At 33.4% G+C, this 27,737-nt stretch overlaps 1 protein-coding gene across 1 annotated transcript in view; it reads right to left on the reverse strand.

Annotated features, from left to right (window-relative positions):
• GLS (glutaminase) overlaps positions 1–27,737 on the reverse strand; it is a 66,393-nt gene that overhangs the window by 21,156 nt on the left and 17,500 nt on the right. The window contains exons 7-13 of the mRNA XM_008054283.1: positions 21,940–21,972; positions 21,792–21,850; positions 18,611–18,677; positions 17,423–17,473; positions 14,774–14,950; positions 12,592–12,723; positions 11,274–11,366 (exon numbers count right to left, since the gene is read on the reverse strand). Of these exons, the coding sequence (XP_008052474.1) occupies positions 11,274–11,366; positions 12,592–12,723; positions 14,774–14,950; positions 17,423–17,473; positions 18,611–18,677; positions 21,792–21,850; positions 21,940–21,972 (612 nt within the window). The remainder of the gene's footprint in view (positions 1–11,273; positions 11,367–12,591; positions 12,724–14,773; positions 14,951–17,422; positions 17,474–18,610; positions 18,678–21,791; positions 21,851–21,939; positions 21,973–27,737) is intronic.

A 27,737-nucleotide genomic window follows, 5' to 3' on the forward strand; every position in this document is an offset into this window, starting at 1 on the left:
GGCAAACAAAAGGATTCTAAAGTGCATCACCAAAAATAATTTGCAACAGTTACAATAAACATCAGTTTTTAGCACTAAGCTAACACACAAATTTATACTTAATGCTGTAGAAATACACAACAAGGAAATTTATAAAGTAATTAAAATCACTCACCTCTAAAACAGAACTAAGGAATGATTTTAATAGTAGGATTTAGGACTGACTTTTCTTTAACCTTCTACAATCAAGTAATAATGGAGTTAATTCTCCCACCTAGATCATGTCTTTAAAATGTAAGTCTTATCATTTCCGATCATGTCTGGTGAAAACCCTCCAAAGGGTTTCCCAGGATACTTAGTTTTCAAGATCTCTGGAGATAGGAATTTCTTTTCTATCAGTGAAATACACACATGCACTTATTAAAATCATACATTAGTGATATAGGTTATAGACACGCTCACATTATGTTACAGTGAAAGATGTACTTATCATAGGAAAACCTGGCTTAGTATGAAATTTCTCTGAGTTCTTGGGACATCAAGGTACTCTGAAATTGTTACTGTCCTTTAATGATCATGGAAATATCCCAATTTTATTTACAAAGTGACATAGATTGCTCGGTACATTTTGCAATGGGAAGCAGTATGCTCTATGCTCAAGAGGGCCTAAAAGATGTGTGACCTTAAGAAACTTACATTAGCTATCTGAATCTATAGAAGTAACAACAGTAGCTACTTCATAGCTTTTATGAGGCTTAAAGAACTCTCAAAACATGCTTTATACTGGTGGCTGACTCACAGTTAAGTCACAGCATTAGTTATTACCAATGACTAAAAGCCATGCTATTCAAATTTTGATGTTACTAGGTTTCTGGGATGGTATATTATGCCTACCTTGTTGCTAGAATTGAGTAAAATTGTTGACATTAGAAACAAGGGCGAAATCTACAGAAAACCGGGGATCTTCCACATTAGCAAACTGGATTGCCTGGGCAAACCCAGATTACCCAGGTTTAGGCCCATACCTTTGAGGACTGACTACTGTATGCTTAGTCCTAGTTTGCACACTGCTAAGCTTCCTGTGATGAGGGACGGACAACTCTAGGTTTCCAAGATTTCCAGGCAACAGGCATAGATGGCTCTTTTCCATCTTAAATCATGGACTATTTTAGGTATATGTGGTCATTTCAAACCTATAATTTAAGACTGCCTATGAATTAACTGTTATGGTTTCTGTCTTCTGTCAGGATGAATAAGAAATTATCATGATAAATATGACATCACTTCCTGAAGTTAATTTTACTCAAAGTAAATATATGTTTTTAAAATATTAAAACAGGTATTGTGAAGTAGAACAAAATTTCCATGGAACATTAAGGTAGAAAACCAGATGTGGAAGATCACGCTTATGGTATACCACACTGGAATACCATCCAGATCTTACGCCTACCTACCCAGCACCCCTTGATACTCTTTGAGTCATAAAAGCACTGGGTGAACTGAAAACATTAGTCTATTAAGAATTTGCAGAAGATTCTAAGTTTTTAACCAAAAAAATCCCATGCCTCATAATGGCTTCAAATAAGACTTTCTGCAAAGCAACTACAGAACACAATATACCAACACAACAGCTGTTCTCTATCCAGAGCCTCCAAGTACAAGGTAAAAGTACTAATATGGGTGGTAAGTAGACGATCACATGACAAAGCCAGCATGTACAGAATACCACAAGAACAATACCTTGATTCTGTGGCAGACATAAGATAAATTTACACAGCAGAAACTGAAGAACAATTAAAATGTCTCAAGTGTTTATTACTCTGCTTAAAACATAGTCAACTAGTTTTCTTTCTACTTTGTTCTCCTTCAGGTGAAAAATGAAAAAAAGAGTGATACATTCTTTCAGTTCTGTTCAAACAGCCATGTTTTAGTTGAAAGACTTCAGTCAGAAAGTTAAATGCTACTCTCTCCTCTCTCCCCTAAGGGCATTCTTTAAAGTTACTCCTTCAGGTAAAAAGAGACATTAAGGCAGGAATATTTTATTACTATGATTAAAGAGAATCAACAGTATTAGCTGCCACAGAATTTTAACAAAATCACTTGTCCTGTAATTTCATCAAGATGTCACTGAAGTTTCATTACACAGAAAAAGTAACATTTATTCATCTAAATTCAAATACTCATCACAAATAGTATTATTTAATTCATTTCTTTATTTAAACCATAAATCTTGTGCAAAGACCTAAATCTAAGATGCATATACTGAAGGTTCTATGTAAAATAATAAAAGACAAGCCAAATTATACTGAATAAAAAGAAGTCTGGATTTTGACATTTCATGTGTGTGTGTTTAAAATTTTAAAAAACTAGAATAGCAAATAACAATATTAAAAGATTTGGATGTGAACATATCAGCAATATAAAGATTTGGAACGAAAACCCATTTTATGAGTAATTTTAACATAATTTCTTAAATTAACTCATTTTCTGCTAAAGATGAACTATGATGTGAAAGAATGAAAAAGAAAGAATACTTGAAATTAAGATTTTTTAGTTTTTCAGTTAGGATCTTTAATTTTGAGTGATTGTGAGAAAGAACAAAACAACAGCCTTTAGATGGGGTTCAATTAATAATGTATACCATGGTTTTATACACCATCATTACTCTCATTTATTAGAAGAAAGTTGACACTTAAGGATTAAGTTTTAAGTTGTCCCCTCAAGACACTTTATAAGTTGCCTCTTAATAAGGATTTGTGAAAGCACATATACAATAATGAAAACTGGTCATTCTAACTTATGTCTAAAGAGAAGTTTAACAAGAGACTGATGAATAGAATGTAAATTTGGGATTTCACAATGGAATGGTTCAAGCACGAGTAGTTACATTTGCAGAACTGACACCGACGTTTCAGCATCACTTATTTTATTATGTATAACATGAAAAGTAGAGTTTATATTGAATAAGAGCCAGTCTCTTAAAAGCTGAAGTTCTCAATTTTTATAACTTGTAGGGAGAAGAGTTATCCAGGCAAGTTTAAATTTTGCGAAGTAGGAAACCAATTCTTTTCTGAGAGTTAAAAGTCTAAACATTTTATAAGTCAGCGTAGCCTTTAAAAAATTAATGCATTTCAAAGAACACAATATATTTTCCTTCATAAGTAAAAATCCCAGAACTAAGAAATAGAGATTGGTACTGAAGACAATATGCATTATTGGCAGAGCAAATGAACAGATTAATTGGGAACCTTATTCTTTGGCAACACACAGATCCAAATGCCTAAAATAAAAACTGCAGAAAGGAGCTAGATACTTTGTATGTGTCACGGAAAAGCTAGCATGCAAAGAAAAAAAATTTTTTTTTTCTTCAGAAACCATTTGCTTACAATTTGAATAGCCCTTTGCTTATTTAAAGTATTTTTACTTATATAGTTAACCTAACCCCAAAGGAATTTATTTTTAAAAGCCAGTGGTGCAATATTTATTTTTAGAGTCACACTTCTGCTTCATTTACTTTCTTTCAAAGGTTCTAGGGTAATGTTTTATTTTTAGAACTACTGTATAACTGTAACACTCACTTCTAACTTTACTAGTTTTTAATATTTGGGACATATGGCTGCATACTAGAAAAATACAGTTGTTTTAATGAACGCTGGTGGTACAGTCTGTCAAATAACTTATAGTCATATTAACTACTGTTAATTACACTTCCTTGTTAAAAATAAGCCAAAAACAAAGAGTGTCCAAACAAAACACAGAGCAGACCAACCCCATTTAAAAAGAGAGAAAATAATTAAAAATGCTAAGAAAGCAGAAGGCAAAGAAACCTGGAAAAGGGGTGAGGAGGTGGGAGTTTACAGTGGATGATCTTTAAGACTACTTTCAAATTTAATTTTGTGAGTCTTAAAAAAAAATACAAGAGTATGCTAAATGGAAGTACAATAAAAGTTGAGAAAAGTTGAATATTTTAAAAAATGAAAGAAATCCTTCAGCTGTTTATAGAATGTGAACTTAGTCATACCTCAGGGTTCCAAGTATAGTTGCTGGGCAGAGAAAATTTTCATTGTATAAACAACGTCACTATAGAAAACAAAAATGTGAAAACTATTTCAAGTATGAATTTTTTTCTTTCAAAAGGTAAGTCTTCCAAGTCTTCATTTTAGTCATGTGAGGTATTAGGACTGCGTGTATTTCAGCAAGAAGACTACCTCGTTGGGGGGAAAAGACCATTATTTTTCATCATACTCTCCTCAAATCATGTCCATGGATATTACAATTAGGTTTGAAAATAAGTATATCAAATTGTTCTTTGCCACTGAGATGTGGTCTACAAAATTTTAACACAAATATTTCAGGATTAGTAAATGAGATTTAGAGTTAAAAGTCTTGTTACAGAAATGTGACAGGAGCAGATGGCACCACTCAGCTAAAACTTACAAAAATTACTAAAGTAGATCTAAAATCTACAAAACAGAAAGGGTGAATAAAAAAAATCAATCTTAATTTCTCCTCCCTTCATATGCTCACAAACTGTAAATGGAAAACAAAGTTTGAAGACCACAGTAACAGAACTGCTTCATTAAAGACTTATAATCAGCCTATTTAACATCCTGTTTTAAAAATAAGTACCTTTTCTATTACTGTTTAAGAAGTTAAGAATCCTAAGAAAGAAACAACAAGTTTTGCCACCCGTTTTATGTTGGATGGATCTTGCCTCAGATGCCCTTATAAGTAGGTTTTCTCAGTTTCTCCAAGTCATGTCACGTGCATTTTATGGAATTCACATTAATAAGCTACTGGGTGGGGTTAGGAGGAAGGATATAAGAACCTCCCACAACTCAGTTAGATTCCTTTCATTTCCAAGCAATGCAAAAAATGAATGTTTTAACTGTGTTACAATTTGAAATAAAGAAAAAAATTACTGAATTTGGATATACTTGAATGTGTATAATTTTGTCTTTGAACTCTTAACACAGAGAATGGACTAAGATAAAGTCCATTCTAAGTACATCTAAATGAAAATGTGAATGTGGCCAGGCGTGGTGGCTCAAGCCGTAATCCCAGCACTTTGGGCGGTGGAGGCAAGAGGATTGCCTGAGCCCAGGGGTTCAAGAACAGCCTGGGCAACTTGGCGAGATCTCATCTCTACAATAAATAAAAAAATTAGCCAGGCGTAGTAGCATACACCTAAAGTTCCAGCTACTTGGAAGACTAAAGTAGAATGATCGCTTAAGCCCAGCAGGTCGATACTGAGCTGGCCATGAGCATGCCACTGTACTGCAGTACAGTTTGGGCGACGGAGTGAGATGCCAACATCTGGTTTTGGTTTTATTACATAATGCAAATATTACATTTCATATAAAATGGTAGAGAAATAAATGAGAAGAAATCATATATTAAGTACACGGATCATATAACCTTTAAAAATATATTGTAGGTCGGGCTCGGTGGCTCAGCCTATAATCCCAGCACTTTGCGAGGCTGAGGCAAGTGGATTGCCTGAGCCCAAGGGTTCGAGATCACACCAAGCAACATGATGAGACCTCACCTCTACAATAAAAAATTAGCTGGGCATGGTAGCGCATGCATAGTAGCTACTTGGAAGGCTGAGGCAGAAGGATCGCCGGAGCCCAGCAGGTCGATACTAGGGTAACCGAGAGTGTGCCACTGCACTTCTAGCCTGTGTGGCAATGAGATTCCACCTTAAAATAAAAAATAAAAATATATTCTAGCATTTTCAAGGCTATCCAGGAGAAAAACCAAAATTTTTACAAATGAATAGTAAAACAGATTCTTACAGTAAAAATTGCCTGCCAGGCACAGTGGATCATACCTGTAATACCAGCACTTTGGGAGGCCAAGGTGGGAGGACCACTTGAGCCTAGTTGAGACCTGCCTGAGGAACACAGCAAGATCTCATCTCTACCAAAAAAATTAAAAACTTAGCTGGGCATGGAGGCATAGCCTGTAGTTCCAGCGACTTGGGAGGCCGAGGCAGAAGGATTGCCTGAGCCTAGGAGGTTGAGGCTGTGGTGAGCCATGACCGTGCCACTACACTCCATCCTGGGAGAAAGAGTGAGACCCCTACTCAAAAAAAAAAAAAAAAAAAAAGGTACACAGTGAACTAGATAAAACTATTTCCTAAAGTAAACTGTTTGACTTACTTTAAGTCAAATACAATTCTTCTTTACAATAAATGTTGGGAAATATTCTAAAGTCAAACTCCACATGAAAGCAGACGTTCCTGGCTGCCTTTCTGGAGGTCCCGACACCCTGAGTTGTTCTCTCGCCCTGGCAGTGCTGGCAGTGAGTAGAGTGGCAACAACAGAAACCACAAATATTTTAAGTCATATTGTATTTGTAAAATATGCTCTATTTTATACATTATGGGCAGCAAAAAATTTTTCAATTATTTTATGATAAGGCTTGAAAGAATGTAACAGATCAATGACCCATTTATACATAATATACAATGTGGAAAGAACTTTAGGTCATTTCCCAAATATGAATAGAAAGCTTTAAGTACCCAGACAGACAGGGAAATGAGATACACACATACATACACACACACATTACATATAAATGACCAGAGCAGTATGTCAGCATGTCCTAGCAGCTCTTTCCACAAACACATATACCTAGGAAACACTACCCTGCCTCAGATCAAAACCCCGCTCCCAGCACTGTGAGTCTCCTCTCCCCTTACTTCAAATGGGTTTTTAAGAAATGCATCTTTAAAAGCAAGTGATTATAAACTGTCACATATATTGGATATATCTTTATACTGTAACTCCTTATTAACTAGTCCTAAAGTAAACTTATTTTTAAAAAAAATACTAATTAATACAAATCCATGTAAGTAGTATTTTCCCTTTCAAATAATTTTAAAACATCTACAACTTATTTGGGAAATGTCTAGAATATCAAAGTCAGATTTAATCAAACAGGAAAATTTTAAAGTACTGTATTTCACCTACAACCCATGAAGCCTCTATCATTTGGAACATGCTATGGAGATATATTAAGTTTCTTCTGAAAATTAACTCCCCTACGAAAGCACTTAAGGTGAATTTCTATAATATTGTCATTCTGCTTAATATAAATTCTACTGAGATTAACAGTTTATTGTAAAGCAATATTATGACACTCTTCATCTGATTTTGCAATTTTTTCCCACCCTTTGGACAACAGATAAAATGAGCCACATAGTGAATAATAGCAATGATATTCTTCCTCAGAAAGCAGAAAGAACCTGCAAATAGGGCTGCATTTTTTAAAATTATCAAATGGAAAAAATACCAAAAAATATTGGGAGAAAAGTCTTTATTCAAATATTTCTAGTACAACAAATAGGAAAAGTCCTCCTCCCAAAAACCCCACCAACAATATTTTACATTAAAAAAATCAAATAAAGCCCTTTTGAGTGTTTATAGTTTCACTTCTAGACAGCCTCAGAAGAGGAAACACATTAATAATTTCTTCATAAGGGATACTTTTTCTAAGTTAAAATCCCAACTGTTTGTTGTACTTAAATGTTGGAGTTACTTTTGCAAAAAAACAAAAAACAAAAAAAAAACAATAAAATCAGCTTAAAATAAATTTATTATACAATACAAAAAGTAGGCATACTGGAAAATAAAGTTACATTATTAAATATACAAAGCAAATGAAAGAAAGCTAAACAACACAAATGTTTAATCCAAACACTAAGATAAAATGCACAACATTTATGCTAAAAACAAAATATTTCAGGAAGAATATGCATTTCAAATGAAATGTTAATGATGTCAAAAAAAAAGAAAGAACAAAAGAAAACCAAATATGCTATCTTGTAAATGCTTGAATATCAAGAATCAATAATGGCATAAAACACTAAACCCAACAATGCTGGGTACTTCTCAAGAACTATATTTGAAAAGGTATTAAGAATACTGAAGAAATCAAAATATGTCCTTAAAACTGGCAAAGTTTTTCTTTTCTTTTTTAATGAAGTTTGAGGGCCTATTCACAGTATTTTGCCTCTTCTTCCATTTATCCCATCCTATAAAAATTTCCAGATGCTTCTTCTTAACATTCTCTAAACATAGCAGCTAAACCCACTTCATTTTTAAGTTTATGCCTTGCCAACACAATAGTAAGTGCCATAAATTAACAACCTAAGTTTGAAATCTATGCAAATATGCACACAACATGATAACTAAAACTTCACTTTATAAAGTAAAACCAACCTCCAAATGAAATAGTAAAATATAACAATGTAGAGCATAGGAGAAAAAAATAATGCTTTTTTTCCAATGAAAGCATTCAGTTGTCTAAACTCCAAATGACCCTGGTGGAACCGGCACAAAGGTGCAGGGGATGAGGTCTTAGGGGTCCTCCAGGCAGGATGTGCACTCGAATGTCAGAAGGGCATTCAAGCATGGGACACTTGGTAAAGGCCTCTAAAACTTAGTATGTGCTGACAGCATTTAAATGTATCAATTTAATACTTAACTTAATCCAAAAAGCTCTTGATCAGCACCTCTGGGAGGAAGTTTCTTTCCCTAATACATAGTTCCCAAACTCAAGATTTTCTCTATCTACTTTTGCACTAGTACCTAAATTATTATCTAAATTAGTATCTTCTACTACAGTATATTTACCTTTACAGAGACTTTGCCCTACACCACGCATATGCCACCATGCTAACAAGCCATTGAGTTTCCCTTATAACCTTCCCCAAATTTACAAGCTTAAAAATGAATCGAAAAAAAAAAAAAAACAACACGCACACAAATAAGTTTTAACAAACCTGAAACTGGAGGGATTGTGGGAAAACCTGAGAGATACATGGAAGAAGGGGGAGTGTGAACAGGTCCTGCAGAATTTTACAATCACTTTGCCAGGATGACTCTAAATACCATGAATAATTACTTGAAATCAGGTTGTGCAGAACCTATAGTTCTTCTCCTAAAAACGTTTTGATTCTCAATATTGCATTTTTATAACCGAAAAAAAGGATTCAGATCTAAGAGATATTTTAGCAGCATATGTACTACCTTCAGACTAAACTCATTTCCTAATTATTCTAAAAGAGTTCAAATAGAACAAACTTTATGAGATGGTATAATCTATCACAAAAGAAATATTCATTAGCATGTATGAAACTACTAGGATAATAAAATTTTAAAAGCTAAAAACCAAGATTTGCCATTCATATTTAAATTGAATACAGAAAAGGTTATGTAGATAATATGAAAATAAAATTGTTTAGGTGAACAATTCACTTAAAGACACCCACTATTTCTCCTTCTGGGTAACTAACCATTATAGATTTTTAACAATAAAACATGCCGTTATCTTACATCTGAAATTCTTTGGCTGGAATGTTTTAGTAACATAAGACACTCCTGTACATGACAATTCTGACAGAATATGGGAGTTGCAAAGTAAAAAATAGAAGAAGACATATTTAAAAGCATTTGATAAAACTTTAAATAAATTTGTTAAAAATTTAAAGCCAATCTATCAGTAAAAATGGCATAAATGTAAACTTAAGATAACTTTATAATCTACTGCTATTTTAAATAAGGTAATTTGGGGTTATTTTGTCTTTTTAGTTTTGTATTTAGCATAAAAGTACTTTTTACTGCCATTACAGACATCATGTCAGTTTTAAAACCAGGAGAAAAAAAAATGCAACAAAACTTATGAGTTCAATCTGTGGGTTTTAGAACTAAGAAATTATAATTCCCTGTTACTATTTTAAAATGAGATTATATGACAAAATAGTTAAAATTTTTTTAAAACTGTCCTTTTTGTGTGTTTTTAAATAAAGCAAAGTTGTTTTATTTACTCGTAAATACTTTTTAAAAGATCAGCAAATGTACTTTTAAAATATATTACCTTTATACAAAGATTAAAAGGAAAAGGAAAAATAACCAAAAACAATAAACCCTTTATGGCTCCAGCACCCAAGGTTGAGAACACAAAAAACTCAAATAAATATTTATAGTCTGCAAAAAAAAAAAAGCTAAAGATATTTGATAGGTTAAATGTAGACACATTCTGAAACTAGAACCCATTCCTTTAGCTTTTCTCTCCCAGACTTTCCATTCTATACACTACAGTTGTAGAGATGTCCTCATTTGACTCGGGTGATACTTTTTTCCATACTGTCTCTTTTAAAGCAAGTTCTTGTTGGAGACTTTCATAGTCCAATGGTCCAAAGGAATGCTAGTTGTTCAAGCAACATACATAATTTATTAGTGCACTTGAGTGAAGAAAGGTCCAAGCTATAAAATGGTATTTTTCAATGAATAATATTAAAAACTGTAAATACTGTTCACAACCACCACCATTTGACATTTTGTACCATGTTATGCATGTCCATTCCCATAAAAGTTTCTATTCTGTCGGCTTGATAATCTTCATATATCATTAGAAGTTACTTTGACTGGAACTAGCAAAAATGTATTTTGGCACTAAAGACAATTTACTCAGTATGTATTAAAGTATTTTCTATTTACAAGTGTTTCATATTATCTTCAACCCTAATTAGGTAATTTTACTATAAACATTTTCCATGTGGGATGCAAAGAAACTGAATAAAATTTTCAACACAAGTTCCTTGGTCCAGTGAAAAACGATATAGACCAAAAAAGTTAAGTTCTAAATGTTAATACTAGCTCTAAAAAAGGAATATTTATGTACTACAATATGAAGCCAAACATATACTGCTAACAAACAAAAAGGACTTTAAGGTTATGAGGAATATTGCATTAAAAACTTTTTAGAAAAAACACTTCATCTGCAGTAAATTATAAAACATATCAGGAGGCTTCATAAAGTTTCTCACTAATATAATCCCCTTTTCGTTTACATATCAATCCACACAGTAGGCAAGGAGTTAGAATAAACTTCAATTCAGGACCAGAACTGACAAATATGAAGAGTAAAAAAAGCTTTCTAAATTTTTAATTAGATTCATAGTGTATAGCATTTTCTACTTTTTTTTTTAAACAGAATCAATTCTAAAAATTCTTGCTTAAAATAGCAGAAAACAGGATGGCGGTGAAAGTGGGAGAGGGAACCCTTCCTACAGGCTAACCAGATCCAATTTAAATGACAAAAAAACAACAATACTTAATACTAGTGATCCAAGATAAAAATGCCAACAATTTGTACTTATTTGTGATTAGCAAAGACATCAAGCTACTAACAATTAAACTTCAGTTTTATTTAAACAGGCAAATGTCGTTTTCTCTCTCTCAAAAAAAATACTACATAATTATCTAAAAAAGAATTTCGCTTACCCTTTGATCACCACCTTCTCTTCGAGGATCAAGTTTTTTTGCAAAGTGTCTCAAATTATCATAGTTATGGAAATTACACAGAGATACAAGATCCTGTAAATAGTTATACAGAACAGGTATGAGAAACTGGTTCTTCACTGGTTACATGCATTCATATTATAACAAACTATGCTTACACTGCCCAGCAGAGAAATCATCACTGTACACTAATAAAGCAGTATGGTGTGTCAAAAAGACGAAAATCAGCTAAGGCATGGATACAAGTTTTGAGACCACTGCTTCCTAAATGATGATCCAGGGCTCGGCCACTCAAGCTGTCTAACTTGCAAGTTCTACTCAACGGGGTTTATAACAGGCCTCATGAAAGAATTCTATCAAATAGCTGTAACGTGCCAAAAAATATAATTATGACGGTTATAATCTATTTTAATTTACTTTAGATACAATCCAGTATCAGTCTCTAGTTTTTATAAAATATAAAAGACTGAAAAATGTATCAGAATTTTACTTGAGTATGGTACTTAACATGAACTCTAGGAAATGATAAATGCAAATAAAACCAGAAACTGAAATATTATCAAGAATTGAATAACAAAAAAATACTTAACTAATCAGGAGTGGTAACACTTAAAAAAAACTTTTAATATTTTATTTGCAATACTTATTTCCTCAAAAACAAATCTTTTTTCTTTTTTTTGAGTTGGAGTTCACTCTTGTTGCCTAGGCTGGAGTGCAGTGGCAAGCTCACGGCCATCACAGCCTCGACCTGCTGGGCTCAGGTTCTTCTGCCTCAGACTTCCAAGTAGCTGGAACTACAAGCATGCATTACCATGCCCAGCTAATTTTTAAATTTATTATAGAGACGAGGTCTCATCAAGTTGCCCAGGCTGTTCTCAAACCCCCGGGCTCAGGCACTCCTCTTGCCTCAGCCTCCCAAAGTGCTGGGATTACAGCCTTGAGCCACCATGCCCGGCCAAAAACAAACCTTGTAAAGGTGACTAACAGATAAATATATTAAAACATGCAGATTAAAGGTGATACAATAAACCATAAAAATTCTTAAAATATATTGACTTTTAAATTACTTCTTCAACTTTCTATGTCCTTTTTTGAGCTTTTGAAAACTAGTTATAACCATGAAAATTCTGTGATGGGAGCCATGTGAGGTTTCTGGGCAAATAACCTATGGCTACTGAGAACAAGCATAGTAGCAGGCCAAGTGCCAGGAGTCAGTAAACTATGAAAAATGGGTAGAAAAACAGAATCCCTGATGGCTCAACTTATACAATCATTATTCTCATTAGGAAAGCATCCTTACATGACAAAAGTGAATTCCCTTCACACTGTTGCCCATCTTGTCCAGAGGAGGAGACCAGCACATCATGCCCATGACGTTGGGGACAACTAAAAGAATGCCCCCAGCAACTCCAGATTTTGCAGGAAGACCAACCTGAAAATAATTCAATAAAATGAGCATTTAAGTAAACACTAAAACAAACACTATGTCTGACAATATGGAAACTGGCTTAAAAATTATGGTATAGAATTTCAACATTAAAAATGGTATACATAAATATATATCAACATAAATATTTATCAATTGTTTATGATACAGTAAGTAAAAAAGTAAAACAGTTTAGGGTAGACTTGAACAAAGAAAAAATTTTTAAAGATACACTCTAAGGAATTAAAGCAGTTATATCTAAACTGTAGGGCTATGGATGTTTTTAATTTATTCTTATTGATTATACTTTCTAATTGTTTTAAAACAAATATATATTGTTTTTCAATATAAAAAGTTATTTTAAAAATATTTTAAAACTAGAAATTAATGAGAAATTACAAATTCTTAAAATTTTTTATGGTATACTGTCAGAGGACTATCTAAGGAATATAAATTAAATGGTAATTAATTCATTAATTAATTTTTTGAGTTGGAGTCTCACTCTGTCACCTAGACTAGAGTGCAATGGCATGCTCCCGGTCACCACAGCCTCGACCTACTGTGCTCTGGCAATCCTTCTGCCTCAGCCTTCCAAGGAGCTGGAACTATAGGCGTGCGCTACCACACCCGGCTAATTTTTGATTTATTGTAGAGATGAGGTCTCACCAAGTTCCCAGGTATGGAACCCACGGGCTCAGGCAATCCACTTGCCTCGGCCTCCCAAAGTGCTGGGATTACAGGCTGAGCCACTGAGCCCAGCCTAAAATGGTAATTTAAGTTAATCTTCTTCAAAAGTACGCATTATGTAAAACTTGACAACAATTATGATAAAAGTAAAATTAATGTCATTAGGGCAGTATTCATTAATTGCTTACTAACATTCAGACATTAAGCATCTCTGGAGACAAGTATATCAAGAAAGTGCTCTTGCACAAAACCAAACAAAATAAACTTTAAAACACCTGAATCGCATATACCAATTTACAGGAAATATAAAATACAGTGGAATGGATGTAATCAGCAACATCTAGACTACGAGAAACTATACAGGTTAAATAACAATTTTTTCAACCAAAAATAACAAGAAAAAAGAGAGATCAAGAGGAGACATATAGAAAAAAAGAAAAATGGAGACACAACCAACAACAATGTATCATCCTTGTTTGTATCCCAAGTCAAATAAACTGTAAAATAACACAAGAATGATTTATAAGATAATCCAGGAAATCCGAACACTTCCTAAATATTTTGATGGTATTAAACTTAATGGTGATATTAAATTAAAGATGATGGTAATGTTTGGACATATAATAGTATAATTTTTTATATGTGTTAATAGTATTGTTATGTTTCAAGGGTCCGTATCATTTAGAATCACATACTGAAATATGACAAGGGTAGAGGAAGTAGCTGTGCACAAAGATGAAACAAGATCAGTCTTGTATTCATAATTATTGAAGCTGAGTGATGAGTAACTTTTTTCATGCATCTATTTTTATGTTTCAAATTTTCCAAAATAAAGAAAAAATTTTAGGAGAGCATTATGATTTGACATGAGATTGAAATAAGAATCTTAAGTCCACACATTTCACATGTAGTAAATGCAGAACAGAGTTTAAATAAGTACATTTTTGTTAAGTTTTAACTTAAATATATTCTAATATACTTAAAGTCCTTTAAAGCATCTATGACTGTAACCAAAGATGTTAAATAATATCATTTCTTTGGTCTCTCTGAACTTAGGAATTCTTAAGATACATAATCATCAAAATGCTAAACATTAATAACTAAAAGTAAAGTTCATACTAACCTTGTACATTGGAATGCCTTAAAAGCAGAAGTGATGAGGTTCTATAAATTAAACTTCCAATTCTTAAGAACATCTAGTAGGCTAACTCTGTTCCTTACCAATTTGGTAACAAATTAACCTTGAAAACAAGTCTCTCTCTCAAAAATTAAGGTACAGTTTTAGAAGCAAAGTTCAAACTACATTTTTAAAAGAACCAGTTCAGACTAGTTTCTTGCTAGAGAAAATTAAGATTAAACAATTACTTACATGGAAAGCAAACTGTCCCGAGAAGTCATACATGCCACAGGAATGCATCAAACTCAGTGTGTTTCGAACTGCTTCAGGGCTCAGTACTCTTTCACCAGTAATTGGGCAGAAACCCCCATTAGCCAGTGTTGCAGCCATCACACTGGCCGATTCACAAGTCACTTCGATGGAGCATAGCTAAAATGAAGAAAAAAACAGAATTCTAAAAAACTTGGACTCATATTACTTTTGGTATTACAGTTGACTTCTAAAACAATCTATTTTATCTGGCATTTCATACAGATCTGAAATATTTCTCCAAAAGAGATAATTTTAATATGAGTTGATTACATTCCAAACATTTTTATTAACCAAAATTCTAGACCCTTTAAAGTTTATTCTAGTTTGCCCAAAGTTATTCAGTCTTTGATGGTAGAATTAGGTCAGGAAGAGCTAGCCCCAAAGCACTAAGATTTGTTTACAGCCCCATGTGATATTCAAATGTGCTTAAATATTAATACTTTCTGTGGAATACACAATAATTATGTTTAATTCTACAGAAATAAATAAGCCACAATATATTTTTAAGATAAAGCACCATATATTAGCTTCATGACAGATAACATCCTACTATGGGAAATTAGCACTTCAGGGGAAAAAATGTTAAACTGCCTTACATTTCACCCATGACAAAGCTAAGCACCCCCAATTATATAATAACATGCAGAGGACAAAGGGTAAGAAAAATATAAGGCGGTTCCACCTAGGATGCTCTGTGAGTCTAAGTCAAAATGTGACCTTTCAGACCACTTATTAATATTAGTATTTATTTGCTATTTACTATGGGTGCGAGATATATACCTTGAAGAATGAAAGAAAACAGATATGCTAGGATGAAATTTTTGCATTTGAATATAATCAAAATAATGAAAATAGTTAACTACACCAAATCCAAATTTACCTGTGAAACAAAAATAACGTGTTCTGCAACATTTTATTTTTAATTAACAGCAACCAAAATTGGGGTAAGAAGGAGAAAGAAAATGAATGGTAAGGTGGAGAAGAAAACTGGGTCCTCAACCTCCAAACTTTCCTCAGTCATACTCCAAGATCAGTTAGAGGCACAAAGGGATGTGGAAATAGCAAAAAGAAAAAACTAACTATAGTGAGGCAGAACACTGCACGTGTAACCCTGGCTGGATATCAATTTTGCCCATTTGTATTAAAATCTCTTTCCTATTTCTCCAAAACTATAGAATCTACTTACTATACAGCCCCAAATAGCAAAGACTTAGATATGGTTGATTTAATCATGAAAGGCTTTCTAAAATAAGATTTAATTTCCAACTATCATTTCCTAATTTATATTTAATTGAAATTTTGATTGTACAAATTTGACAAATACCAACTTAAGAGTACTCTCCTGATAACCTGATGGCTGTCCAATTAGATGCAGCCTGCCTCAAAAAAGCTAGTATGGTTTATATGACTGTCTCTTGATTTTTGCCGTGAAGTATAGCAATTTCACAGTACAACAGATTAGTATCACCTAAACTATAATGGCCAAACTTAAATATGTATTTTAAAGGAAAAGAAACTTAAACTTACAGAAAATATTTATATAGACTAAGGAAAAAATAAAGAGCAGTGGAGAAAAGTAAAAACAATATATTTTCCTGTAACACTCTACCGTTTCAAAGGAATTTCACATAGATCATCTCATGTTATCTGCAATGTAATATTAGGATTATGAAACTGAAATTAGGTCACATGGCTAGTAAGCAGCCAGGATAGACCTTGAATTTTATACTGATGGCCTGGATCCCAATTCACGATTTCTCCTATTGGGCAGAAGAAAAAACTATGACCTAAACTTATGTCAAAATCTACTTTATTATCAACCTCCTTTACTTATTCTCTAAGATTACTGAAAGGTTAAAATGAAAGCATCTTCAAAAGTAAAGGCAGGCTAATATAAAGCAAACTAGAAATGAACCATCATGTAGTCTACTACATAGTTTCACAGTATAGCCCACTCCGTGGCACTGAGAATCTGTGAGAATAACCTGAACTGAAAATCTGGGGTGAGACAAGGGTCTCCAGCACGGCTATTCTGAGTTCTACACCCAGTGGGTTATGCACACGGCTCCTCCCCAGTCCCTCCTGAATAGTGAGAGCTACTTAACTTAAAAAGCCACCACTGACACTGCAGAAATGAACTAAAAAACGATTCTCCTAGCACCAGTTAAGCTAGGATAGAGTAGTAACAAAGAAACTACAAGAGATCAAGTCAGCTGAGAAATCAACACTTCAAAATGCTGAATAGGGTCCTCTGATTTAAAGATAAAGAAAAGAAAAAGCAGCCTCTCCCAAACAAAATGTAAAAGCTAACAAAATAGAGCTCAGTTTATAATTAGGAGAAGCCAATCTCTGAGATTGCACATCATTTCACTTCTTAAATATAATGTTTTCAGATAATTTTTTCTCTATTACATTTTACGGTATGAATTTTTAGGAGACAAAAACATGAGACTGCCTTTCATAAAAACAATTTTTGAAATCAATGGAAAATGTATTTTCTTGTGTCCTACAACCAAGACTTCAACGATACCTCTATTTTGCAAAATGTGATACATCCATTTATATACACAGTTTATACAATTACATTACCTGAAAATAGAAGTCTAATATACCAACCATGTCTGTGCCTTCTGGAAAACACTGAAAAAAGAAAAAGGCAATTTAAAATATAAGCATGGAGGGGAAAAAGTACACACATAAGTAAAGAAATGCGTGTGGATTAAATTTAAAATGTACACAAATGTTTCATTTTAAGAGAACAAAACAGCATGTAATCTATAAAAAAAATAAACAAAATAACAAAGAATAATAAAGCAAAATAACATCACATCATGCAAATTTCTAGATACCAGTTTTGACTGTCGATGATTAATGGGGTCAATCAAGTGGACCAGCAACTTTCAGTCAACACTAATAGGTATTATACTTTAAAAAAAAAACAACAACTAATAGGTATTATGCTTTAAAAAAAAAAAATGGATTAAGTATCAAGTAAAATTCGCATTAACAAAACTTTCAAACATTTCAATAGTACCAGATACAAATATGTAATAACATTAAAAACTTGATAATAATTACTCAAGAGTACTTTGTGGAAACTTCTGTACCTTGAATAGTAACAAGCAGTGACTTCAAGACTACTGTTGAATCCTTAGCATACACCTTCATATACGAGGGGGACCAAAAACAACCTAGAATTTATTTATAAAAAAATTGTGTATGTATTCTTACATGTTTTAGTCACCATCAAAATACTCTCTGTTTGAGGCAACACACCTACTGAGATGCTTTCTCCACTGCTCAAAATAGTTTTGACCTCATCAATTTTGATGCCTTTCATTGCTTCTGTTTTTGTTGTTTGTTTGTTTGACCTCTTCCACATCTGCAAAATGTTTCCCTGAGGACTTTTTTTTAATCCAGGGAAACATAAAAAACATCACTTGGGGTAAGACTGGGTGGGACAGAGGGGTCATGCCATTTTTGGTCAAAAACTGCTGAACATTCAGTATGGTGTGGGCAGGTGCACTCATAGATCACCCATCACAAAATGGGTCAATGTGTTGAAAGAATCTCCAAAAAAAGTTCACTGAAACAGAACACAGCCTCTCACAACAATGCTAGATGGCACACCGATGCCGTTAGTTTCCTAAAACCTAGTAGGTAAAGCCTATATTACAAGGGTCCTACTCTCCAACAAAAAAATTCCGGGTTTTTTGGGGTCCCCCTCGTATTTTATTAAACAAAAGAGTAATTTGAAATAGAAATAAATTTAAAAACCTTCTTTTCTTTTAAGTAATATCCTATTGCAAAATTTCGATCTCCGCTTTCTCTTTCAGACTGAAACCTGGAAGAAAAAAAAATTTGCTCTATTTTACTTTCTGCAAAAGGGGATTGTCCCTTAATTTCATGTGCAGCAAAGTACAATGTAAGGAACATTGAACTAAGATGCAGGACTGCTGAGTCTCCATCTCAATTCTGTCAGCAGGCTAGTTATGTGGCCTTGAGTTAAGTCATCACTCTTTCAGTCTTTCTATTTTTGTGAACAAAAATACTTATTTTAAAACTCCCAAATATTGCTATTAAAAAGCACTGAGAAACTGCAGAATCCTCTGGCTTCCCAGAAATACAATAATTATTCCACTTGAGGGAATCATAGAAATGTCACTGAGAGTGACCAAAAAAAAAAGAATCTTGCAGGACTCACTGGATTAATAGATTTCAGGGGATGCCTAGACCGATGCAGCGTGCACAGTTATAAAAGTATCCAAACAGGACTCCCGTTGAAGATTAGCAAATATTCTGCTATATCTGAGAAACAGGGTGCATGGAGAAGCATGGAGAAACAACAAACAAAGGAGACTGGGACTAAATGATTAAGACCAATAAATGTTTAAGAATGTAATGGTGCCTAACTGTCCATCAAACAAAAGCCTCAAGGCTTTCAAACCAGTTACATTTTAGAAGGACAGCTCTGACATCAGTTTGACAAAGGGAAAAAAAGAAGAGACGAGTGATATATTTATTAGGAGAGAACCGCATGAGAGCCAAGAAAGCCTGGATTTAGGCAGGGCGACAGGAATGGAAGGAGGGGTATAACCAAATGTGCCAGCAGGTGGATAAATGTTCCAACCTGATGGGAAAGGGACAGACAGGGCAAAGAATGGTTCAAAGCCTAGATTTCTAACACAGCCTACTGAGAGCATGAAATTATTAACCAACTCAATGGTCTATACAGCAAGGAACATTTTGGGAAGAAAGAGTTTTAAGTTTTAATTTGGGCAGATTTAATTTGTGGTTCATTTGAGAATTAACCTACAAAACTAAAAGGCTACTGGTAGTATAGGGGGTGACATTCTTTGTATTACTGAGGCAGACAGCCCCTTTTAACTATATATTTGAACATTTCTTTTCTTTTTTTTTTTTTTTTTTTTGAGTTGAAGTCTCACTCTGTCGCCCAGGTTGGAGTGCAGTGGCACACCCACAGCCACCCCACTGTCGACCGACTGGGGTGATCCGGCAATCCCTCCACCTCAACCTCAGCCTTTCAAGTAGCTGGAACTATAGGTGCATGCTACCTCACCCAGCAAATTTTTTATTTATTGTAGAGACGAGGTCTCACCAAGTTGCCTGGGCTGGTCTTGAACCTGCAGGCTCAGGCAATTCACTCACCTCAGCCTCCCCAAGTGCTGGGATTACAGGCTGAGCCAACAAGCCTGGCCCATTTGAACATTTCTATGGTCAGAAAAATAATATTGGATATAGGAAAATTCTTGTCAATTTGCCCTATTAAGAAAAAAAAAAAAGTCAACACAACACAGATAAAGGGCTACCTACTCAGCAATTATCACAGTGCCTAGCACACAGTCCAGTTCCTCAAACATTATCTCAAGTGCCTATTATCTGCCAGATAACAGAGATGTAGAAAGGAGCTGGAAGATGCAACACTCTAACCAAGTCTTAAGGAGGTCAAAGTCTAACAGTGGTTATAGGCAATGAAAGACATGGAATAAGTTCAATAAAAGATGGTAATAAAAGAGGACATTAAAAAGACAAGATGAGATTCATGAAAAACTTCCTGGAAAAGATATTTCAAATGGTAAATTAATGTTAAGGCAGGCAATCCGAAAATGTTTACCCCTGTAATGTGAAGCAGTAAGTGCAAAATAAGAATAAAACCATAGTTAGTATATAGGCCAAAACTGTTTAACATTATTTTTCTAATTATACAGAAGCAGACAAATGCAAAAGGGGGGATATCCACTACAGCCATAGGCCAGACCTGGTCTGCTGCCTGTTTTAATAAATAAAGTGGGTTTTGTTTTTTTTTAAAACATAGTCTCATATGACCTAAGGCTACTTTCCTACTAAAAACTGCAGAAGTGAGTAGTTACAACAAAGACCACATGGTACACAAGCTTAAGATATTAACTATCTGGTCCTACAAAGAAAGAGTTAGTGAAATGTTGCTCTATGAAATAAGTAGCCTGCACTCCTAAAAAACAAAAGTCATTTAATAAAAATGTTAAAAGCAAGGATCTAGAACAGAGATGTTCTAAAGAAAGAGATAAAACACATGTAACAACAAATGAAATGTTGTTCAATAGTTCCTGAACTTAAAAAGTAATAAAAGTTTCGAAGACATTTAGGGAGCATTTATATATTGATTATTCATTTAATATTTTAAAATTAATGTCAACGTTCTTACATGTGTTAATGATATTGTGGTTATGTAGAATGCCCACACTCTTAGGATAGACATACATTAATATTATTATCATAATGTCTACAATTTAAATTTAAGTGGTACAGGAAAAAAATCTACCTATGTATATATTTATTACATATGGGCATATTTAGACATTTACACAATTTTTTTACTTTTTAAAATTACACATATATTTTTATTTATCTACCTAAAAAGAAAGACAAAGGGAAAAACAAATAAGACAAAATATTAGAGAATATGAGTGAAAGATTCCAGATAGTCATTGCTTATTCTTTCAACTTTTCTGTAGACTTGCAAATTTCAAAATAAAAAATTGGAGTAAAAATTAAGTTAGCCAGGTACAGAGAGATTAAGAGATAAGACAGTTATTTTAAGCAAAAAGAAAACTAAGTAAGTGCCAGTAATTTGAGGTAAACTTGGAGTCTCTTTTGACTGTGTAACTACTTGTAAGAAATTTATCAAAACTACTTAAAGCATTTTTAAGTGTTTCTGTCATGCAACTGAGAAATCACTCATCTCCCCATAATGACCAAACTGTAAGTAACTATGCACTGAAGTAAGTCCTAGGGTCAACAAGGGAGAGCAGATTAATTCTAAATTTAGTATGTGCATGTATGTGTGTGTATAGTAACAAACAGTACTTGCAATACAATTATTCAATTCAGATTTTTTAAAAATTAATTTAGAAAGGCCTGAACAAGTATAAAAACCTAAGTCACAAATCAGACTCACGTTGCATTACTGAATCCAACATATTCATTACCAGCCATCTTATTTAAAAACTGCATCACCTATAAACAAAAATTAGGAGGTAATTAGTAACCAAAAAACAAATATATAAAGAATGTGGCATAAAAGCGTAATTCTATGTTGCACTTACATAGTCAAACTTTTCAGCATTATTTACTCCTTGCTGCAAAGAAATAAGAGACATAATGATGTTAATATAGGAACCACCAAGTTAAGTTTTAAGCTAACACAGTATCAAAATTACAAACAGCTACCATTATAATTAATACACTGCATTAGTACTTATAAATATAAGAAATACTTCTAAAGTAATTTAATATTTACATAAACTTTTTTGTATGTTCTTTAACACCCAAATGTTGAGAATGCATCAGAATTACAAAGGGAATGCTTTATTTTAAGTATATCTTTACCCAACCCAAAGTTACAGAATTTTAAATACAAGTTACCATGAATTCCTTATCTCTCATGACAGCACATAAACTGCTAAAATGTATGTTATTCAATTTCATATTTCTAGAAACTTAAAGTTTCACCTTTAGAAAAGAATAAATATACGTAAATCATTATTCATTATTTTAATTAAGAACAATCTACTTATATATTTTTAATTCTTAAACCAGTATTACAGTTAGAAAAATCAGTTATGTTGCAAAACAAACTAGTCCTTTATAATTCCAGTATATGCAAACATTCTGGATATGTTTACTAGTGTACAGAAAGCTCTACACTAGTTATAACAATACTTGAACTAAAAAAATAGTATGTCATAGTTTTTTTAAAAATTAGCTTCAACTGTACGTAGCATTATGCCAAGTCAGAGTATGAAAGATGTATTGTTTCATCATTCTATTTCTGACATGTTATCTACTGAAATGTCAATAGGAAAAACCTATGTAACGTAGATCAGTTCAAGTAGCCAAATGGTTTCATTTTACCTCGGCGAAGTTTACAAAGCAGTAAGTTGTAGATCTGAAATCAAACGTATTAATTGGTGATATGCACCCAAAAGAAACAATACATCTCTAATTTCTAAACAGGTTTAAGATAAAATAATTTGACAACTAAAGTTTTAAAAACATATTTTTTTTACTGTACCCTCCAAAAAATTCAAAACATCATACTTTCAAATATTATTATGGGGGAAAACCTATATCATTTAATTGAATAAAGCCTTTATAAAAGGATTAGGGCATTTTCATAATATGTGAAAAACGACAAATGAACTTATTTATGAAAGATGTGCAATCACACATACACAGTCAGTAGCTGGAAGGAACACCATCTATTTCATCAAAATTAGATGTTAACAAAACGTAAACAAGATAAAGATAATTTAGTTTCAGCCGTATTGTAATCATTATGTTTGTATTTTTCTCTAAAGTATCCTTGAACACATTTTAAGTTTTCTTTCTTCACTATACACCAGAAATCAAAATGCAGAAATGTAACTCCAAAGCTGTTCAATGAAAAATAATTAAAAGCAGAAATTACCAACTTCATTGAACTGTTGCAGTTGTCAAAATATTCCATAGATCCTAATGCTGTAAAATATGTAACAACATTTAAGCCACAAAAACCTTTTAACCTTAGAAAAAGCACAAAAAACCCAACTCTTTTGGAAATGGATGTCAGCATTTGCATTGGGATGTCACATGGATAATTACTGGTTAAACAATTAATGTAAAATGAAGTTAAGTTACACTGAACTTTCATTCTCTGACCTAAACTATACATATAGTTTCAACTCTAGATTACGCTCACAAAATTGTCCTATTTTGTAGCTTACTAAACTAAAGCACAACTGAGTTTTGCTTTTATGTTGTTTTTTAAAAAATAACTGATATTGACTCATGTCTATCATTACACAGGACATTACTAGTAAATGAACTCAAAATGCTCTAGGCAGATTATGTAAACAGAGCAAAACAATATATAGGCATACCTTGTTTTACGGAGCTTCATTTTATTGTGTTTCATAGTTTTGCTTATTTATTTTTATTTTTTTACAAAGTGAAGATTGTGGCAACCTTGTGTTGAACAAGTCTATTGGCACTATTTTTCCAACAGCATGTACTTATTTTGTGTCTCCAAGTCACATTTTGGTAATTCTCTCAATATTTCAAACTTTTCATTATTATTTTATCTTTTATGGGGACCTGTGATCTTTGATGTGACTATTATAATTGTTTTAGGATGTCCCAAGCCAATGCTCATATAAGACAGTGAACTTAATAAAAAACTGTCATGTTTGTTCTGGCTGCTTCACCAACAGGCTGTTCCCCTGTCTTGCTCCCTCTCTCCTGGGGCCTCCCTTCTTCCTGAGACCAATTTTGAAATTAGGCCAATTAGTAACCCCACAATGGCCTCTAAGTGTTCAAATCAAAGGAAGAATAGCATATTTCTCACTTAAATCAAAAGTCAGAAATGATTATTAAGCTCAGTAAGAAAGGCATGTTGAAAGCCAAAAGAGGCTGACGTCTGAGTCTCTAGGGCCGAACAGACAGCCAAGCTGTGAATGCAAAGGAAGAGCTCCTGAAGAAAATAAAAAGTGCTACTCCAGTGAACACACAAATGATGAGAAAGTGAAACAGCCTTATTGCTAATACGGAGAAAGTCTGAGTGGTCTGGATAGAAGATCAAATCAGCTACAACATTCCCTTAAGTCAAATCCTAAACCACAGCAAAACCCTACCTCTTTAATTCTGTGAAGGCTGAGAGAGATGAGGCGCTACAGGAAGAGTATGACATATTAGCTATATTTTAAGTTAAGATGTTCATTGTTTTTTACACATAATGCTATTGAATAAATAAAGAGTAGTATAAACCTAACTTATATGCAATGGTTTACAAAAAACTCTTGTGACTTGCTTTACTGCAGTATTTATTTTACTGTGGTGGTCTGGGAACCAAACCTGAAATATCACCAAGGTATGCCTGTATTGAATGATTGTGTTGAATAAAGAATGTTTCTCCCCAAAACTTCCCTATTTAAATGTAAAGACACTTGATTATTTTTGTTTGTTCTTATTATCTACCCTGAAAATAACATTTAACTTAAATCAATAAAATATACCCGCCCTCTCTCTCTTGGAAAAATTTAATGTACCCCAGGGACTTATGGGAGCTAATGATTATTAAGATATCATGTTATTTTAATTTTGAAAAAGGTTATCTGCAAAGTTCTTAAGAAAAGCACATACATACATATACAAAATAATTTTTTTGGTTTTTTTTTGAGTTGAGTCTCACTCTGTCACCCAGACTGGAGTGCTGTGGCCGCTCTCGGCCACCGCAGCCTCGACCTGCTGGGCTCCAGCGATCCTTCCGCCTCAGCCTTCAATACAAAATAATTTAAGCCCCCCATCCAAAAGGGCAAAACCAAAAGCTACAAAGAACCATTATCATCAACATCATGGAGCAGGGGTGAGGGAGTGGATGAATAGATGTTACAAAAATTGAGGCTGGGAATGAGTACATGAAAGCTAGTTATACTATTCTGTTTACTTTATATGTGTTTGAATTTTTCATTAAAAAAGTTAAAGGAAAGGTATCTGCTAATAATTTCCTTTCCCTATTCAAACAGTACTTGACTTTCAGTTCATGTATTAGTAGACATTTTCTATTGTTGAGAATTAATTCTCTTCCAATTTTTAATTTTTACAGACACATGAGTTGGGAAACTTTGCTTATAAGAGACAAGTAGATTGAGATATAAAAAGTTTTGTTACAGCAACATCATCAGTTCTATATGTGCCTCTACAACATTACATGCCAGAAGTCACAATTATCTCTCCTCAACATTTTGGCTAATGCTCTTATTAACTCACAACTTGTTCAGATCTTCCTTCAGTTTTGCTGAAATCCAAAGGACTGTAAACAACCTGGTATACAACAGGATTTACTGCCAGTGACTCACATCCTAGTAACACTGACTCCAACATTTCAAAATGTTCTCTTTTCTTGGCCCAAGAGATTTGTACAATCTGAAGTAGCACATCATAATAAAATGAAACACATGAAACAGTTTCCTTTCTTTTAGAAAATGGGAGGACACTTGGACCAAAGGAAGATTAACTTTTTAAAAGGCACATACAGAAACAGATCTGGAAGATGCTGTCTTAAAACTATCAATGCCCCTTTATCCCTTTAGAAGAACTCATGTTTATCCCAGTGTGAAGATCATTGTACTAGCATTAAATGTTGTGCTATTTTAATTTTGCAAGTTACAGTACAGTAGAAACATTTTTTTAAAGAAACTAAGTTGGAAAAGATATATTTACCTAAATTTCAAATCCATTCACCAAATGACGTTTTTTTTTTTTTTTTGAGTTGGAGTCTCACTCTGTCACCCAGACTGGAGTGCAGTGGCCGCTCCTGGCCACCGCAGCCTCGCCTGCTGGGCTCCGGCGATCCTTCTGCCTCAGCCTTCCGCCTCAGCTGGAACTACAGGCGTGCGCTACCACGCCCGGCTAATTTTTTGATTTATTGTAGAGATGAGGTCTCGCTGCCCAGGCGGGTCTCGAACCCGCGGGCTCAGGCAATCCACTCAACTCAGCCTCCCAAAGGCGTGGGATTACAGGCTAAGTCATTGAGCCCGGCTTACCAAATGACTTTTAATAACAAACCGTGTAGGTTGTTTGAAAAGGATAATCAGATCCTGACACTAGAAATTATACAAATTTATTTTTCTACAGATATGCCTATCAAGTCATAGATTCTGTTTCTTTTATGTGTGTTTTAATTCCTTTGAAGATGTTATGGATGAAAATATGAAAATGAGACACTGGGTTTTTAACATTGGAAAAATTAATATAACTATATAGTAGCATTTTATACTGTTTTCACAATATATTCATAATTGATTCATGTAAATATCACTGTTAATAAGGACACCTGCCAATAAATTTAATATAAAAATGGCTCATTTATAGTCAATGCATTATTCAGAGTTATTTTGTTAAGTAACTCACTTGATTTCCTTCAGAAAATATAGGGGTGTGAGGCAATTAAAATTTAGAGATCACAGAGGAAAGAGGCAAAAAGAGGAAAGTGAAAAGGATTTTATAAAATATTTTTAATCTTTAAAGCTAAACAACAGTTGGAAAATTAAAAATAGATATTACAGATAAAAAAATTTTAGATCTAGTATTTCCATAAGTTAACCCTAAAAGTAAAGTGGCAGAATAGTTTTCGGCCAACAATAAATGATCACCTTTCATTTTTTAAAAAATCAAATGCATAAGCTGATAGAAACATGAAGTAAATAACCAATATAATCTTGTCTTCTCAATGTTACCAAGTCCAAGGCATTCATTATTCCCCAGTCACAAACCATCTTAAAAATGTAGCTTATAAGCAAGTCTAACAGGTCATTGCTAACATGACCAAACTGAACATTACAAATATATTAGCTAAACTTGTCTTGATTTTCATGGAGCATGATTAAATTGTTTAAAGAGAGACAAAGTGAAAACTCTAAATTTTAAATTAAAAAGTACTTCTAATTTTTAAAAAATTGAGTTTCTTCAATAACAAAAGCTGGAAACTACCACTAGAATAAGGATACATAAACACAGAAGACCATGTAACTTACTCCCTATGTCTACAATGAAAAAGCCTAAGTTGGCAATTATTTTGCAGTATGTTCCCCTCATATTCCCACCATAACCCTCAAGTTATCGCCAGACCTTAACTTTTAAACCAAAACCAGGAGAAAACTGTACCACTGAAAAGAAAAAAAATTACATAAGGACACTGCTATTTCATATAAAAATAACTATTCTTTTCAAATGTATTTTTATTCTTTCCTTTATATCAAGCAATCATACATTATCATCATCAAATATAACAGACTACAACACAAAAAAGTTATTAGCTACCAAAGAAAGAGAGGAAGTAAAGCACCCTTATGTTTTTAATTATGTG

The sequence above is a fragment of the Carlito syrichta genome, unplaced genomic scaffold (assembly GCF_000164805.1).
Source record: "Carlito syrichta isolate Samal-C Ts95f unplaced genomic scaffold, Tarsius_syrichta-2.0.1 Scaffold289386, whole genome shotgun sequence".
Taxonomy (NCBI): Eukaryota; Metazoa; Chordata; class Mammalia; order Primates; family Tarsiidae; genus Carlito; species Carlito syrichta.